Below are 15,640 nucleotides of genomic sequence, written 5' to 3' on the forward strand. Positions count from 1 at the left end.
TCAACAAGAAAACACTGAGACTAGAGTTGTTTCTTAAATCCCATCTCTCTTAGGTGCTTAACTTTTAGTCATAGGGATGAAGAGTCGCGAGCAGCAGCTCCCAACCCCTTCCCTGGCTCAGGTGCCCATTCTGAGTTTTAAAGAAGAAAGTCAGCAAGTGAGTGTATGTCACTCTGAACACACAGCTGGGGGAAGGGGGGGTTACAAAAACTGAACAAAAGCTCAGAATTCAGCACACTTTCAGAATGTGGGAAACAACTACTATTCCATCTGAAAGCATTCACATAGTCCTTGCTCACTTTCTGACTGTAAAACCCAACCAACTGGCATAGACAACTTGCTGCAGCAGCAGTGCTACTCAAGAAAGTCTACATTCACAGCACCAAAGAGAAGAAGAAGCAGAAAATAAATTACTAAAGTCCACTTGTCAAGACGATTACTTAAGAGAAGCTGTCTAGTGCCCATTTTTTACTCAAAGAGATGGTCATGTATTTTCCATTAAACAGATAAAAACATTAAAATTCAGGCATTTTTGAAGCTGGTTGGGTTTTTTTCCCCTACTGATTGAAAAGGCATCTTAGAAGCTTCATGGTTGAGTTTTTCCTTTTTCTGCAGGAATCAAACAGAATGCTCTAATGAGTTCAGGATTTACTGAGAATTATTTAAGAACTTTAGCAGACCTGGAAAAGCTGTAAAGGAGACAAAGATAGTAGAAATGAAGGAAGGGCTTCTGTATGAGGACTAACTGTATGTGGGTTTGTAATCCTGAAAAAGTGTAACTGTGGGCCTAAAGCAGAAGCCTGCATAGTCAAGAAAAGAAGTTGAATTGGTTAGTTATTAACTGTTCCTGATAAGAAATAATGAGGTATAAAATAAAACTAGTTCAGAACAAACAAGAGGAGCAGAACAGTGTAGTTCACCTGAGTAACTCATTGCCACAGGATGGTCCAATGCAGCCTGTGTAAGAAACAATTTTGTCAAAACCAGATAAATGGCTCTTCCTTTACCTTACAATTGTAATTAATTTACAGAACATTCCAGTGGGAGTGTTAGGGTTAGTAAGCATGCCTATATTAACACCAATTGAATTGAAGGCCTCTTTTGCTTTCCTTGGAAAGAAAGATGTTTCTAGAAAAGTAGCAAAGAGTACAGCACTGTACTTGTTGAGACCTGGGTCAAAATGAATCATAGCTCCCCAAACACCTATTCAACTGGTACCTCTCTGTTTACTTCCCTCAGCAGATGAGAATGGACTTGATTGCACAAGAGAGCCCTATAACACTTTGAGGGAGGGAAATAATGTTTGCTTCATACAAACTGTTTCTTGCAGCTTATCCAGAGATACAGCACAACCTCGAGCTAATGCCTGAAGAACTGAAAATCTACTATCAATACACAATGTCTCCATCTGCTGATTGCTAACAGAGATTTTCCTATCCCTTTGCATAACCCAATGGGAAGCACCCTGCTAATGCTGTGACAGATGGATGCCTGCTTCCAAGCGGGAAGCAGACCTTTTGTTAAATCTGGTCTCTAAGTACAGCATTGCCTAGCAACTATGGGAAATGGACACAAGCTAAAGCATCAGAGAACATTTCACCTGGTGCAGCATGGGGCTTGGGGTTTTTGTTTGTTTTCAAAAGAAACTACCCTAGTTTAATCCTGTGTAAAACAATATTAGGTTATTTATGCTTTATCACCACAGAAGCAAATGATGTCCTTACAGGAGTGTCAGGACAGCATTTCCCAGAGAAGAGCTCTGTTTCACTGATAATGGAGAAATTCAGGTCCAGTAGTGAATCAAATGGAAAAGACCCTTATCTGTTTGTGTCTTTTGATACAGCTTTGTCCTAAATTTTCATCATAAGGAGTATTAGCATTACATATATGCCAATGTTAAGCCCATGGCACTCCAAAGGTGCATCAGCATGGCAGCACTGCTATTACTCTTCTCATCCCTTGTAGCAGCGTTTAGTCTCTCCTTCTTCTTTTTCTTTCCAAGAGATATTGCAGACTATGAGCTAAAGCTCAATAATGACTAGTTTAGAGTTTACGTCCTCAGAAGATTCTGGATTAAATAATATTAACAAGAGTCCATGTAGCAAATAACCTTGTTAGTGCTTTTATGACAGCAACACCAAACCCCTTTACACAGTCTTTGATGTGAAATCATGGATATCCTGAACTGCTGTCCGAGTGATCTATGGCTGCTCAGCCAGACTTCCTGTATATACTGCTTCCCTACACTGAAAAGTCCAGGCCATATTTTGCTTAGCATTGACTTGCCAGAAGAAAATCTTTCTCTGTATATGTATGTAAGAGGAAGACAGAGAGAGAGAAACTGCATATGGTCTTATATTATTATTAATGTGTATTCAAACTGTTGAGAAAAGGAAGTCTTTTGAAAAAAAGTATTTGCTTTTTCTATGTAAGTCTAGGGAATATGTATTTTAAATTGTATCAAGCTAAACTCTAGGCTGAGCTCAACTGCCTCAATATACTCTAGTGCCAGCTGCAGCAACGTTAGTTAGCTGAGCCCTCAAATGCCTGAACCTTTCTGTAACTGCAGCTGGAGGCCAGGTGAGGTAGCACAGGGCACACCAAGTGGCACTAGCCTGACCTGGCAGGCAAATGCAGAGCCCCCTGTCATCTCTGCATCTAGTATAATGTAGGGAGTTCTGACTCAATTTCTATTTGCATGTAATGTAATGCCAAACATCTCATCAGTGCTCTACCAACATTTAAGCCAGGGCATACAAGTTTGCATTCTCCTGCTACGTTCAGTCTGACTTGCACCTTTTCAGAGACATTGATCAGCAAAGCTAAGTATGTGTGGCATCTTGCTTATGGAAAACAAACTCTGCTTTAGTATGAAGCAGTCAAATCAGTAGTCAAATACACTGGGTTTCAGCATGTTCTTAATATTACTAAATATGAAATACATAGGAAAATCAAAATTTCTGTGCAGGGCAGCGCAAGCTTTAATAAAGAGTCATGGAACATTGCTGCTCATACATCTGTGGCTGCTGTGTGGTACATAAACACCCAGGCTAATGCTAAACCTGAATCAACTGGGTTATTAATAACAGCACAACTGGGTCAGCAGTGTATTCAGTGTAGACCAATTTATCTTGTTTCCTGGGTAAGTCTGTAGCCTACCCTAAGCTTTCTGCAGTTGTAACTAGACTGCCATTAAAAAGGAATTATGTGGTATAAAGCTTATGCAAATAATCTTTGCACTCTAGTTACTGAAATACCAAGGTGATCTAAATTTGTATATGTTTAGATCAATCAAGGAAGAATCTAAAGCTTATATCTGGATTCAGTGGCCTAAGCTTCTTGATTTGGTCTCAAAAATTAGAAATTTTGTAAAACCTTCTCTGTTTGAGAGATACCTATTATACTGGATGAAATCCTTAAAAAATGCGCAGTTTCTGTTATATCTTTATCTAAAGGGAAAATAAACCCCTTTTAAGTTAGAACTCGATACAAAACAAGAGTTTTCCGGTACACTATCTGATCTCAGAGGTGTGATGTTAGTAGGCTGTATAGCCGGCCTTGCCAGCTGCCTCCTTCTGCATCAGCCTCTTGATAAAAGGTGAATTCTGACTGATTGATGTATTGCAATATTGAGTATTGCATCATCTAACTTCTAGGCACCTATACCAGTTATTGGACTTGATACCAGGTTGGTAGCTAATTATTTTGTGCTGAAGCATTAATTAGAGAAGTCTACACTCTGCATGAGATACTCACTTGAAGTAGGCAAAGTCAGGCTCCTTTTCATGACTTAAGTACTTTATTATGTCCTGGAGAAAGTATTTTCAAACTGAAACACTTTCCTGAAGGTTGGTCCTAAGTAATTTTCTCTCAGCAGGTGAATGATGATCTCCTCCTACCACTGCTCTGGGTTCAGATCTTGCTGCCAAGCCTCTATTCTAGTCTTTTTTTCTGCCTAAGCAGATTTGTGGTTCTGTTTTCTTCCTCTCTAAGAGCTCTTCAGCTAGTAGGCTGCAGCATATTCAATTCTGTACAGCAGATACTAAAATAATTCTTGGAAACATTTTTCTAGAAATATGGCATCTGAAGATTTGAGATATGTGCCTCTTCCCGCCACCCTGCTCCCCCAGCTATGCTGCAGGTGAGGAGAGATTTTGAAGATCTGCTTTTGGTCGTAAGCACAGAAAGGGGGATTTAGTCTTTCTATTCCTAATTTTTTAACTGTATTTTCTACATAAATCATGCTCTGCTCTTGATTTATAATATGAAACACACTCAAATTTTTTTTTGGTCTAAAATACTTCAGAATTTTTTATCTTTAAAGTCTTTCCTGTTGTTATACAGCAACAAGACCATGCACAAGATGTAATGATTCTCAATCAAAATTTTCTTTGGGTGCTGTGCATTGAAATGTAACATTTTCCATTATTTGTCTTTCTGCAATAAACCAAAAATTTTTATAAAACAGAACAATTGTAATAGTATTCTGACAAGTCCAATTTATATGGTACATTGTCACAAAAGAATACCTAAGAAAAAGCAGAATGGTTATACAAACCTACTAATATGCTTTAGAAACTCTTTGCAGGAGCTAGAACAACATGCTATTAAAACTCCAAATACATATTCGATATGTGTGTTTTTAAAGAAAACTTTATAAATATCCAAATTTAAGATAAACAAATACAGAATAAAATGCACTAAGAAACTGATATGTAGACAAAGGTTTATTTACACCATACAACATTTTAAATATTTTATACACAGCTGCAGCAGAGAAAGCTACTCTGAGCTTTCTAGAGAAAACTGCAATAATAAAGATGTGAAATATATTATTCATATAAAAGTGAGATTATTACTTTATTGCATTTAAAGCAATGAAGAATGTAGCTCAACAGACATTCATTTAATGACAAAAACTTTGCTTTTATATTATAAAGTAAAAAGTGTAGTAATGGCCAAACAGACTGTTATAAACTTTAAAAACTGCATAAATATATACATTGTGCTTCATGGTGAAGTTTTTTGAAAACTAAACCAAATGAAGCTGTTACAACATGAATCGTTGCTTGAGGTTTATCTATAAAGATTACCTTACAAATCCATTCCACGGGTACTTACAACACACGATGGTAAGAATTGTACACCTGGTTCTCCACTAGCCGCACTAGTGGGAATATACTGTACGAAAAAAACCACTGACATTTGGCACAGGAAGAGCCTGACATAAAGTAGTCACAATGTTCAGACAGGAGTGTCAGGATTCCCAAAGTCTCTTTATTGTCAGTGCAATGAATTATTTTTGTTTTGTTTTTGTTTTGTTCAGTTTGTTTTCCTTTTTGTTAAACTTCTGTTTGAAAGTCACCTTCTTGCACATCTAAAGGCAAGTTCAGACACTTCTCCCATTCTGCTGGTCTGAGTTCTAAAGCATCTTTTGCCTCTGTGTCTAATACATTTATTGTTGTATAGTGTTGGTAGTCGCCTGTGGTTTTGAAACTGTCCCATGGAGCCTTGCTCGGTGCTGAGTTCTCCTGAAGACCAAAGAAAGAAGAATTAAAACCAAGGATGAAATATTGTGTTTTCCATTTATGAGGCTGATCACTAACGTGCTCTCATGAGACACAGAAGCCAGAGAGGGGAAATGACTTTGCAGGGAGCCAGGCTGGTGGGTGTTCAGCACCGTTGCGACTCTTTCTCTGTGAACAATCAACACTTTGGCAGGCTCCTCACCTGAGCTGCCAGCTAAGCCCTTTCTTTCACAAGAACCAATGTATGTGAGGAATGGCCGAGTGATCCAGTACCAATAGCCATCTTTGTAATAGCGGTTGTGTAGAAAAGTGAGAGAAGAGAAGGGAAGGTAACCGAGAATAGCTTGCTGCCTGAAATAAGGAGCGGTTTGAAACAGAGATTGCCAGCTGGATTTTAAATTGGGGCAGGTGCATGACAGAACCATGGAAACCTAGCCCTTGAAAATGCTGAGAGCTACCTTGTTTTACAGGCCGATGAGCTCATGTATATTAGGATTAACATGCTGAAATATGGTTATTTTCTACTGAATTATTTTATTTTTTAATGCTAAGTTTTATAGTGTACAGACCAATTTAATTAGTGATTTCTGCTGTAACACATTGGGTGGGACTTAGTTGCCAAACCTTAATATTTTTGCACCATTGTAGATGCCTTTGGATTTTCTGCCTGATCTCCAACTATCTCTCATGAGAGTTGTAGGTCTCCCTTGAGATTTGTGTCATCACTTCCTGTACCATGATGTAGACTAAGATACCTGAGGCTGTCTAAAATAGCCTGAGATGCCTATATTTAGGTACCTGGATCACTCTCTGACTGTCTTACAGATAGACCATTCCTCTAGGCAGCTTTTATTAGCAGACCTTTCAAAAACATAACACTGATGTGAAACGGAGTAAACACAACTCTTCCACTGAGATTTCCTTTGAGATTTTGAATTAATTCAAGCTTTACATGGACAGCAAATCTCAAATAGGGGGGTGAATGAAAACTTAAATGTCAGCAAAGCTCAGAAGAGGGAGTGAGCAACAACTGGGTGCAAAATAACACATATCACAGCTAAAGATTCATCAAAGAATCAGGGCCAAATTTCTGCTGGATTAAGATGATGTAAATGATGTAAATCCATTGGCCTCATATCTGCTTAATACCTCTTCTTCATGTCTGTGAGCAGCTCTTCTGAAAAAGTTATAAATACAATGATTCTAGCTCAGTTCCATTTAATACACAATTTTCACATTATGAAATTATATATAAAATTATTACTAATCATAATATTACTGCTAATAAATATGTCACACTAAATTAGCTGTTTTAATTAGGCAGAATCAACTATTTCCTTGCTCTCATTATCAGATGTAGTCAGGGTGTTATGCATGTGTGTATGAGTGTGTGTGTACAAATTTGAATTATGATGATAGCAGAGTCAACTCAGGATGATTTAATTTTTGCTTTTCCCATGGTAAATATTTATAAAGCTATTATGGAAAAGACACGGCATTACAGTAACCCTGTATGTTTTCTGGACCATCTCACGTATAGGTGAACCTAGCTGGACTTGTTTGTACTAACTAATTTAATATCTGCTTGTCTAGCTAGAGGAAAAGCCCTATTGGACAAATTACATTAGTGAGCTGCTTTCTCTATATAAAGTCCTTTAGACTTGGGACACACATACAGATTTGAAATCTGTTCCCTACAGTTCAATTACTTGTCATCTATAATGATGTCAGTGAGTTAGTTATGGTCTAGTTGTAAAACCTAATGAGTCTCATTATAGGTTAGATTATTGAAAGTATCTTTTGTTCTAATTTCTGAGGCTATCTAAAGGTAGCACAGAGTAAGGTCTTCTCAGGAAATAACACTGAATTCAAAGGACTCTTGTTTCATTGTTGTTGTTAAGGATCCATCATATTTTAAATATCTAAGAAGGAAAACTTACCATACTGCCTGATTTTGGTACATCCCGAAATCTGTCCAGTGTCTGAAATTTCTGATTTAACTCTTGAAACAATTCCATGTGCCTCTTTCTTGTATGCATGACCTTCTGCAAAACGGAGCATAATTGCTTGCATTTATAATTGAATCTGGGCTTTTTTAAGAGAAGCATTATTTTCCCCAACATAATAAAGTAAATTGAATTTGGTAGGGCCATCTTTTCCCTATAGACTTGACCAGTGGAAGTGAATTGCACTGAGCCTTCTCTCTGCTCTGTTTAATGTTCTTCCTGTGTACAAGAGACTGTTTTTACCCCACATTTATTGAGTTGCTGAAATTAAGGGACACTGTTTTTGTGCTAGCCTAGAAGTATTTTGAGAGTAATGGCAGTTTCTCAGAAGGATATTTCTTTTGCACATTAGGAATGTTTTCTAGAATTTCTGTTTTCAGTATGGATGCTAATATTTTAATTTCTATAGGAATGCAACAGCAGTTTGTAATCGTCCCTATCAGAATAATTTTTAATAGAACACTGAACTTGGAAATCTTGGCCCAAAATGGAAAAGCCCCAAATGTTATGGTTTTTTAATTAGACATCTTCTTGTCATTCAGATCATCATAAAATGCAGTTGAAATGGCATTCATATTAAGAAAAGTAGGCGCTATTTTTCAATTTTACTTGCTTTCTTATGTCATGGACTGGGCAACTGGAAACCAGTCTCCCTCTAGCCCATGCACAGGGCACTCTTCCACAAAAACTAATTATATGACTCCTGTGCAAGAGTTGGGGACCCCAAACAGCCCCCACAGTTGGAGGAAACCCTCGGCCATGTATTAGTCTTGGCAGCTACATGGAGAGTGAAGCCTGTTTTGAAGCCTAGACTGTCAAGCCTACCATCTGCATTGTTTACAAACAAGTTCACACTGAGGTATGGATTCAGACCAGCCTCTGGAGCAAAGCCAAAGGCTGCTTATTGTTCAACCAATCTCATGGTTCTGTGGTCTGGGTGGACAGGGGACAGTAGGGAGTGAGGATGCTTCACCTCAGTCCAACAAGCAGATGGCCTGACTTTGGCTTTTCTTAAGCTTTTGTAACTGCTTGAACTTGAGTTACAGCCAGGGCAGCAACCAGTAAGGTGCAGGACACCAGCCTCAATGCATGTCCACTAATTGTACATGATTGTACATGACAAACCCTGCAAACTTGTGTACACAGTGCCTGAGTGTGACCCTTCCCAGCAAGTAACGCTTCTGGCAAGTCTGGATTAGTACCTTTTAAACTGGAGTGGGAGTAGCTGACCCTCAAATAATGCTTTACCAATACTAATTTTAATTTTTATCTTTAATTTTCATTCTGTGTTTATAAATTTCATGAAATGTGGCTTCTCTCTTGGCCATGCATTTCTACAGCCATGCTGTAATAACCATATCATCCTTAATAAAGTTACACCATATCTTGAGATTCATGGAATCATAGAATGGTTTGGGTTGGAAAGAACCTTAAAGATCACCTAGTTCCAACCCTCCTGCCATGGGCAGGGACACCTTCCACTAGACCAGGTTGCTCAAAGCCCCGTCCAACCTGGCCTTGAACACTTCCAGGGAGGGGGCAGCCACAGCTTCTCTGGGCAACCTGTGCCAGTGTCTCACCACCCTCACAGTAAAGAACTTCTTCCTTAATCTGATCTAAATCTACTCTCTTTCAGTTTAAAGCTGTTACCCCTTGTGTTGTCACTACATGTCCTTGTTCACTTCCGGGAACAGGAAATCGGCAACATCATTCACAAAAGACATGAGATACAGCAAGCAATTAGACCTTGTTAATGTGAGTTTTGGGTGAATAAGGGAAACAATTTTGCAAGATTTCGTGAGGAACTCCTTGAAAAATGTAATTTAACTAAAGGTAGCTGATCTGCATTTATGAGGGAAGTTTCACTTAAGTGACTTCCTAGGGATTCTTTTAAGCTATTGCTGTTATGGTAGACAGGGATATGTAGCAAATTTCACATACATAGAATTTAAAAAAGAAAGGTTCTACCTCAAAGATTATTATTGGCTGAAATAAGGAGACATGCTGAAGGGAATAAAACAAATTTGGTGGGTTACTGGTTCTAAAAGCAGGAAATAGCATATGACTGTGAAATAAGTATCTCCAGTTGGAAACTTTTTAATAGAAGGCTAGGAATATACTGAATGTTACTTTCTGATATTTTTCTGAATCGTGTACCCAAGAATTCATTAAATAGCAAATATGAATAATGTAAATGTCTTACTCAGTTCATTACATTATTCCTGAGGAGAAGCAGGTGGGAGGAGAAATTAAACACTTGCAGTGGAAACTCTACCAGAAAAAAGGCTTTAAATTTTTTTCTTAATAGCAGAATGACTGGTATGCACATGTACCTATGGATCTTTTGGTTGCTTTGTGTTTTTCTGGCTTCCATTCCATAATTCCTACCCACTGACACCTGCCCCTCCCCACTGCTCATAAAGAACAATCCGAACTGAAGGTGCAGTAATTTAAATTTTCAACTTTAACTCTTACTTTCTAAACTTCTTTGTTAGAAAGCATCATCTTACCTCCTTTCTAGAAAATATGGTCTGTTGGGTAACTCTTTCTCTTTTATGAGAAAATAACTCACAAAGTATTTGTGGGGGTTTAATCTGTTTTCTCTATTAAATGGGAAATGTGGAAAACGCAGCTTTATTAATCTCAGAAATACACAATTTTTGTCAATACAAAGCTGGAGATCTTGACCAATATATACCAGGATGATTGTAGTAGCACCAGGACCTGAACAGGATGGAAAAGGAGCTTCTCATGCTGCCCTTTGAAAGCACACTTTCTTTAGGTGCAGCTGGGGATTTGCCCATTAATGCCACATGCCCTCTAGAAGCACCTGAGTTAGCCACATTTTCCTGTGGTCTTTCCTGCAGGCTCCGTAACTCTCGTGCCTCAAACCCTAAAGGGGGTCAGACTGAACTGACACTCCTTCTACATTTCTACTCTCACTCACAAGTAACATCGAGTGTGTGTTTTGAACAAACTAAGTCTTACTTAGCTGAGCAACTACTCTCAGAAGAGGATTCAGTGGCTATCATCAAGATGAAAAGCACTTCAAACATAACTCTGTACCCAGGTCCCTTTTTTATTTATAACAGGTTTGTAGCTGAGTTCAAGCACAAATATTTTCACGAAGATTTGTGGTCAATCTTATGAATAACAGTAGTAATAATAATAATAATAATAATAATGTAATTCAATTTGCCTTGGAGAATTTCTATATTGTCACAGGTAAAAATGCTCTCTCTCAAATATTGTATGAAATAGCTAAGTGAAAAGAACAGATGGGGGAGTGCCTTCCCAGCCCTATAATAGAAACATGCTGTGTTTTCAAGATGTTACAGGTATGATCAGTTGCCAAACTTAGGAACGGGAAAGGATTTTTCCCTGCAGGCATATTTTTTTCACCTTTGTCTTTGAGACATGTCTTCAGGTTAGTAAGAGAATGATTTTAAACTTTTGTGTGAGTTTATAATGTTATAATGAATAGCTATTGCATATGAAATTCCAGAAGAATGCAGCTCCAGCAATTAAGGATCACTTTAGTATTATTGCTGGGGAGAGTCTACTGCTCTGTGGAAAGAAAAGAAGACATTCTGGTATTCACACTTGTCCTGCGTATCTTTCCTCTCCCTGATGGGTAGAAGCTCAAAAAGAGCCAGTGATCACTTGAATCCTGGGGAGCAGGGTAGTAAGACACTTTTCTGAATTATTTGGCATAAATGTTATTACCAGCATAGATCCAATGAATGCCTCATAGAAAGGGGGGAGTGGGGTGGATGACTGGGGAAATTCAGCAGTCAGACCCTCTCATAGAATTAAAAGGTAATTGTGATCTTGAATCCTAAAATGCATGTCAATAATAGTTTAACTCTTCTGTATGTTTTTCTAAGTGTCAGTGCACACCTATTACAAAGTCCTCCTGGGAATTTCCACAACATCTGTATTTCTGTTCAACATAATTAGAATGAATTTTATTTGATCTGACAGCTCAGTATTACTGCTGAACCTTCATGAAAGAGCTCCTTGTCCAGCTTTAGGGAAAAACAGAACATAATGACTGGGATTGGAGGGCTCTTAGCTGGGGTTACCACAGCCAGCAGCAGCAAGAATCCAAAATGCCCAGACCTATGAATTTTGGTCATGTTTCGGATACTGGACTGCATGAATGAGTCTAAACTAATCCTTGGTAATAGCAAGAAAAGAGCCGTAAAGCTGTTGCATGTTGACTGTTCATTTTATCAAACTTCAAAGTTCAAATAAATTACTCAGTGTTTTGCAAAATCTAATAGTGGACAGTATATTATTTGGCAGTAATACTTTCTGTCTACAGACTAAACCCAGTATGTTACAGTCTGTCTTCTTTTTTTCTACATAAAGGCATAATTTAAAAATGTAATGGGAAACTATTTAAAAAGGGAAAACAAGATACTTAGACTCCCCTCTAAGATCTATGGTAAGGGCTGGCCAGTTAGGATGCCATCATTTTCTCTCTCCCTTTCCTTTGACTGTAGACATAAGCCTTCTATAACTCTACCCAGCAGTCACAGGACTTTTACTATTTATAGTCCATTGCAAAGGCTCTTAAAAGTACACCTGTATTTCTACATATATTAGAGATAACTGGGACAGAGACTATTTTATGGCATTGAGTACAGTCATGATTTGCCCATGTTCACACCACATAGCAGCTGGCTTTGAGTTTCAGCTATGGCCCTCAGAAAAGAAAATGTTCTTCGTGTGTTTCTTTGTTTTTACTTAAATTTGTCTCTATTGAGGCGAGTGTCGCATTGCAGCCCACTAGCACAGTCTCTTTTTTTTTTTTTTAACCAGTGAAACTGTGACTCTACTGTAGTAAGTCAAACATGTCCAAGACACCATCTAGCATGGAATGTTCTCCATGAATGCTACAAAATTGTTTTAGTCTTCAAAATAAGAAGTCTACAACCAATTGCTTATTGTGAATGGTACCTAGGTTGCACTGGTTCCCTAAGGACATTTCAGGAACTATTTGGAGAGACAAGGGTGATCCAGACTAAAATAGTAAAGGCCGTTCTAAAAATTCGTCCATATAAAAACTGGTGTTTTGGAACCCAGGAATATTCCCCCAAATGCTTTTAGTAAGATAGGCATAGTCTGAGGATTTGTCTTGTACGGATACAGAGAGACATGTGTGAGAGGTTGAGGGTGTAGAGACTGCTGGAAGAGTGTTAAAAGGAAAAGTACGGAGAGAGCCAAGCTTGACACGGTCTTGTCCATACTGTGTATTTAGCATTTGTTGTCCTCAGAACCACATCCATAGCATTTGTTACACTCAGGACTGTGGAAGGATGTTGTCTCACAGAGGACCAGCTCTTAAACATTTAAGTGGTATGGCCAATCACTCTAGCTGAACCGCACCTCTGGGCTCTATTCTGGTTTGCAGTCAAGCTGCTTTGAAGTACCAAAATAGCAGTGCTTTGGCCACACAACACTATCTCAATTCCCTTCATCAGTATGCTGAGCGAAGGAATCTGAGTGGCTATTTGAACATTTTATGACTTTTTTATTTTGCTTTACCTCAGACAGACAGCCACGCTATGTGTGAGGACACAGGAAAGCCTACAGGCTTAATCAGAGGAAACATAAAACAGGGAGGTGAGATGGGGTTAGTTTGAGTCAGTACTTTGAAAACACAGCAGCAACTGGCACAGTATCACTGTCACTCTCACTTTCTCAGCAGTGACTCTCAATGGCCCCATCCTTCCCTCTTCACAAACAAATATATTTTCCTGCATTATAATCATACTTCTAAAAATATTAGGCCATGGAGCAACTATGCTACAAACAAGACAAGATAAAGCTGTAAGCATCTTAAATACACTATGTGAATCAAAAGAAAATATGTAATGGGAGGACTGATTCTTGAGAGCAGAATGTGTACAGCATTGTTGGTGTTTATTTGGTGTTGGATTTTGCTCTCCTGAGCGATAGGAAGAATGTTTTAGTATCTGTTGCCACCAGGAATGTTCTCATCATGAACGCATGATATTCCTACCTTTCAATAAAAACCAGTAAAATTCAGAATTCTTTATATCACTATAATTATAAAACTTTTGTTCATACTGCTTGCATTTCCTTTTAGAATTGCTTGTTCATCAGAATTTTGTTGTTGATTCATGTTTTTCTTTTTCCTTCCTATGCAATTGTTCCTAAAGCATATTTAGGATAAGCTTTTAATTTTATTTTCCTTAAACTTACTGTGTGAATCTTTGTCTGGTGGATTATTTGAGACATTAAATGACTGCTTAAGGTCACTACACTCTCTGGGTGAAAATGACATAGGAGATTAAGGCATGATGTTAAACTACCAAGAAACCACAATCAGACACAAAAGGTCAGCATTTCAGCAAAAGCAGGTTGCAACAGCAAACTTCTCTCGCTACAAGGCTTCTATGACCACTGTCATGGCTGCATTTTGCTAGTTCTGCCGCTTTCTTCTCTATGGACTAGAATCTGAAATCTGAAAGTACATGTGCTGTGCTTACAGGTCACATAATAATAAAAAATGCTTTTCTTTGCATATGCAAACAGTGAGTGTAATTTATAGCTATATTTGATATATACTAATCACTGGATGTTAAAGTTTAGCCTGAGATCTGTAGGTTCCATGTAACTATTACAATTGTTCAACTTGCATGAACCTATGCAAAACCCCCAAATCCATAAATAATTATTAACCTTCCCTTGAAAACCAACTGCTGTATGGCTTCTGGTAGAGAGAAGAGAAGAAAACCTCAAATAAACAAAACTTTAAGAGACCTAACCATACTGACTGAGATAGAACAAAATGGTCATTAACTAGCACAACCAAACCTTCTTATTCAATGGAGTTTAAGTCTGAAATTGTGGATATTCAACCTGAGAAACCTTACATGAATTTGATTTTTCATATAGCATGCGATCCATAAGCTTTTACAACGGCAGCACTTTGTCATCAAAATTTGACACATTCACAATCACTATTTGGATATGGAACTCATATGCCAGTAAATCAGTATTGAAGAAAGAGAGATAGAACAAATGATTGACAATCTCTTGAACAAAGCAACCTTCTGCAACACCATGGCCTGCCCTACAGAAGTGACGCACTTTTTCAATAGATAGCCAGCAAAATTAAAAAAGAAAAAAAGAAAGATGAAAATGAAGAGGCAGAGAATTTAAAAACTGAAACCATGATGGTTAATATTGCAATATGACAGTTTGAGCTCAGAATATTTTACAAACAAGTTGCACCAAAGTAGTTTTAATTAATTGCTCATCATGTTCTGTACAGTACCAATTGAACAACCCTATGACATCTACTATGTCAGAAGACTAAAATCTGCTAAAATGAACACTTCACATTTACTTTTAGGAAAATACTTTTAATAATCAGGAATAATTCAGTAAAACTTACTTCAAAGTCAAGGTCCGAATAACGTGATTTTCTTCTCTATTAAGCAGTAAAAAAGAAAGAAAAAAGAGGTTGCATTAACAAGGGGACTATTTACCAAATCATATTAATGAGTCTAAATAACATTCTTGTTTTCCTATCAGATATATATTAGGTATTCTGTGAGAGGTTGTAGATTTTATCTTGATAATTTAAGATTAATGCATGATTTCGCATACAGTTTTTTTAGACCAGTATCATATTCTTTTCTCTGAAGTAAACCAGACTGCATTTCACCAGGATGCATAACGTGCATGTTACTTGCATGCAATTGAACCTGCTGGTGTATAAAATGTAACTATTTCTGTACTTTCTGTGGTATTTGCAAATTATCATTATATTTATACTTTTTACACAGCTATCTATGATTTAGGTTTGTATAGGTATACAGATATTGTTCCTCAGGCTTACATTGGTACAACTCCATTGATTTTAATGGAATAAATGATAGCAAAATCAAGCCGAAGCCATCTATACTTTCCATAGCTTCCGCTTGGTTTTTTTGCAATGAAAATCTGGATGGAGAAAGCAATGATTTTGTTTTACACTTATGACAAATCTGATTCAAAGCATCTGATATAAAGCAAGAATGATTTACTAGTGAAATAATCACTTGTATACAGTGCAATGGAATATGA

General features: G+C 37.7%; 1 protein-coding gene across 7 annotated transcripts in view; it reads right to left on the bottom strand.

The window, feature by feature from the left end:
* Nucleotides 1-4,714: 4,714 nt before the first annotated feature.
* ADGRB3 (adhesion G protein-coupled receptor B3) overlaps nt 4,715-15,640 on the bottom strand; it is a 482,454-nt gene continuing 471,528 nt past the window's right edge. For 5 of the 7 annotated variants that reach the window (XM_074819825.1, XM_074819821.1, XM_074819822.1 and 2 more), the window contains 3 exons: nt 14,967-15,002; nt 7,469-7,573; nt 4,715-5,531 (listed from right to left, as the gene is read on the bottom strand). In XM_074819825.1, coding sequence (XP_074675926.1) covers nt 5,343-5,531; nt 7,469-7,573; nt 14,967-15,002 — 330 coding nt within the window. In that variant the 3' untranslated portion in view covers nt 4,715-5,342. The remainder of the gene's footprint in view (nt 5,532-7,468; nt 7,574-14,966; nt 15,003-15,640) is intronic. The other 2 variants (XM_074819823.1, XM_074819824.1) reach the window with 2 other exon arrangements.

The sequence above is a fragment of the Strix aluco genome, chromosome 3 (assembly GCF_031877795.1).
Source record: "Strix aluco isolate bStrAlu1 chromosome 3, bStrAlu1.hap1, whole genome shotgun sequence".
NCBI lineage: Eukaryota > Metazoa > Chordata > Aves > Strigiformes > Strigidae > Strix > Strix aluco.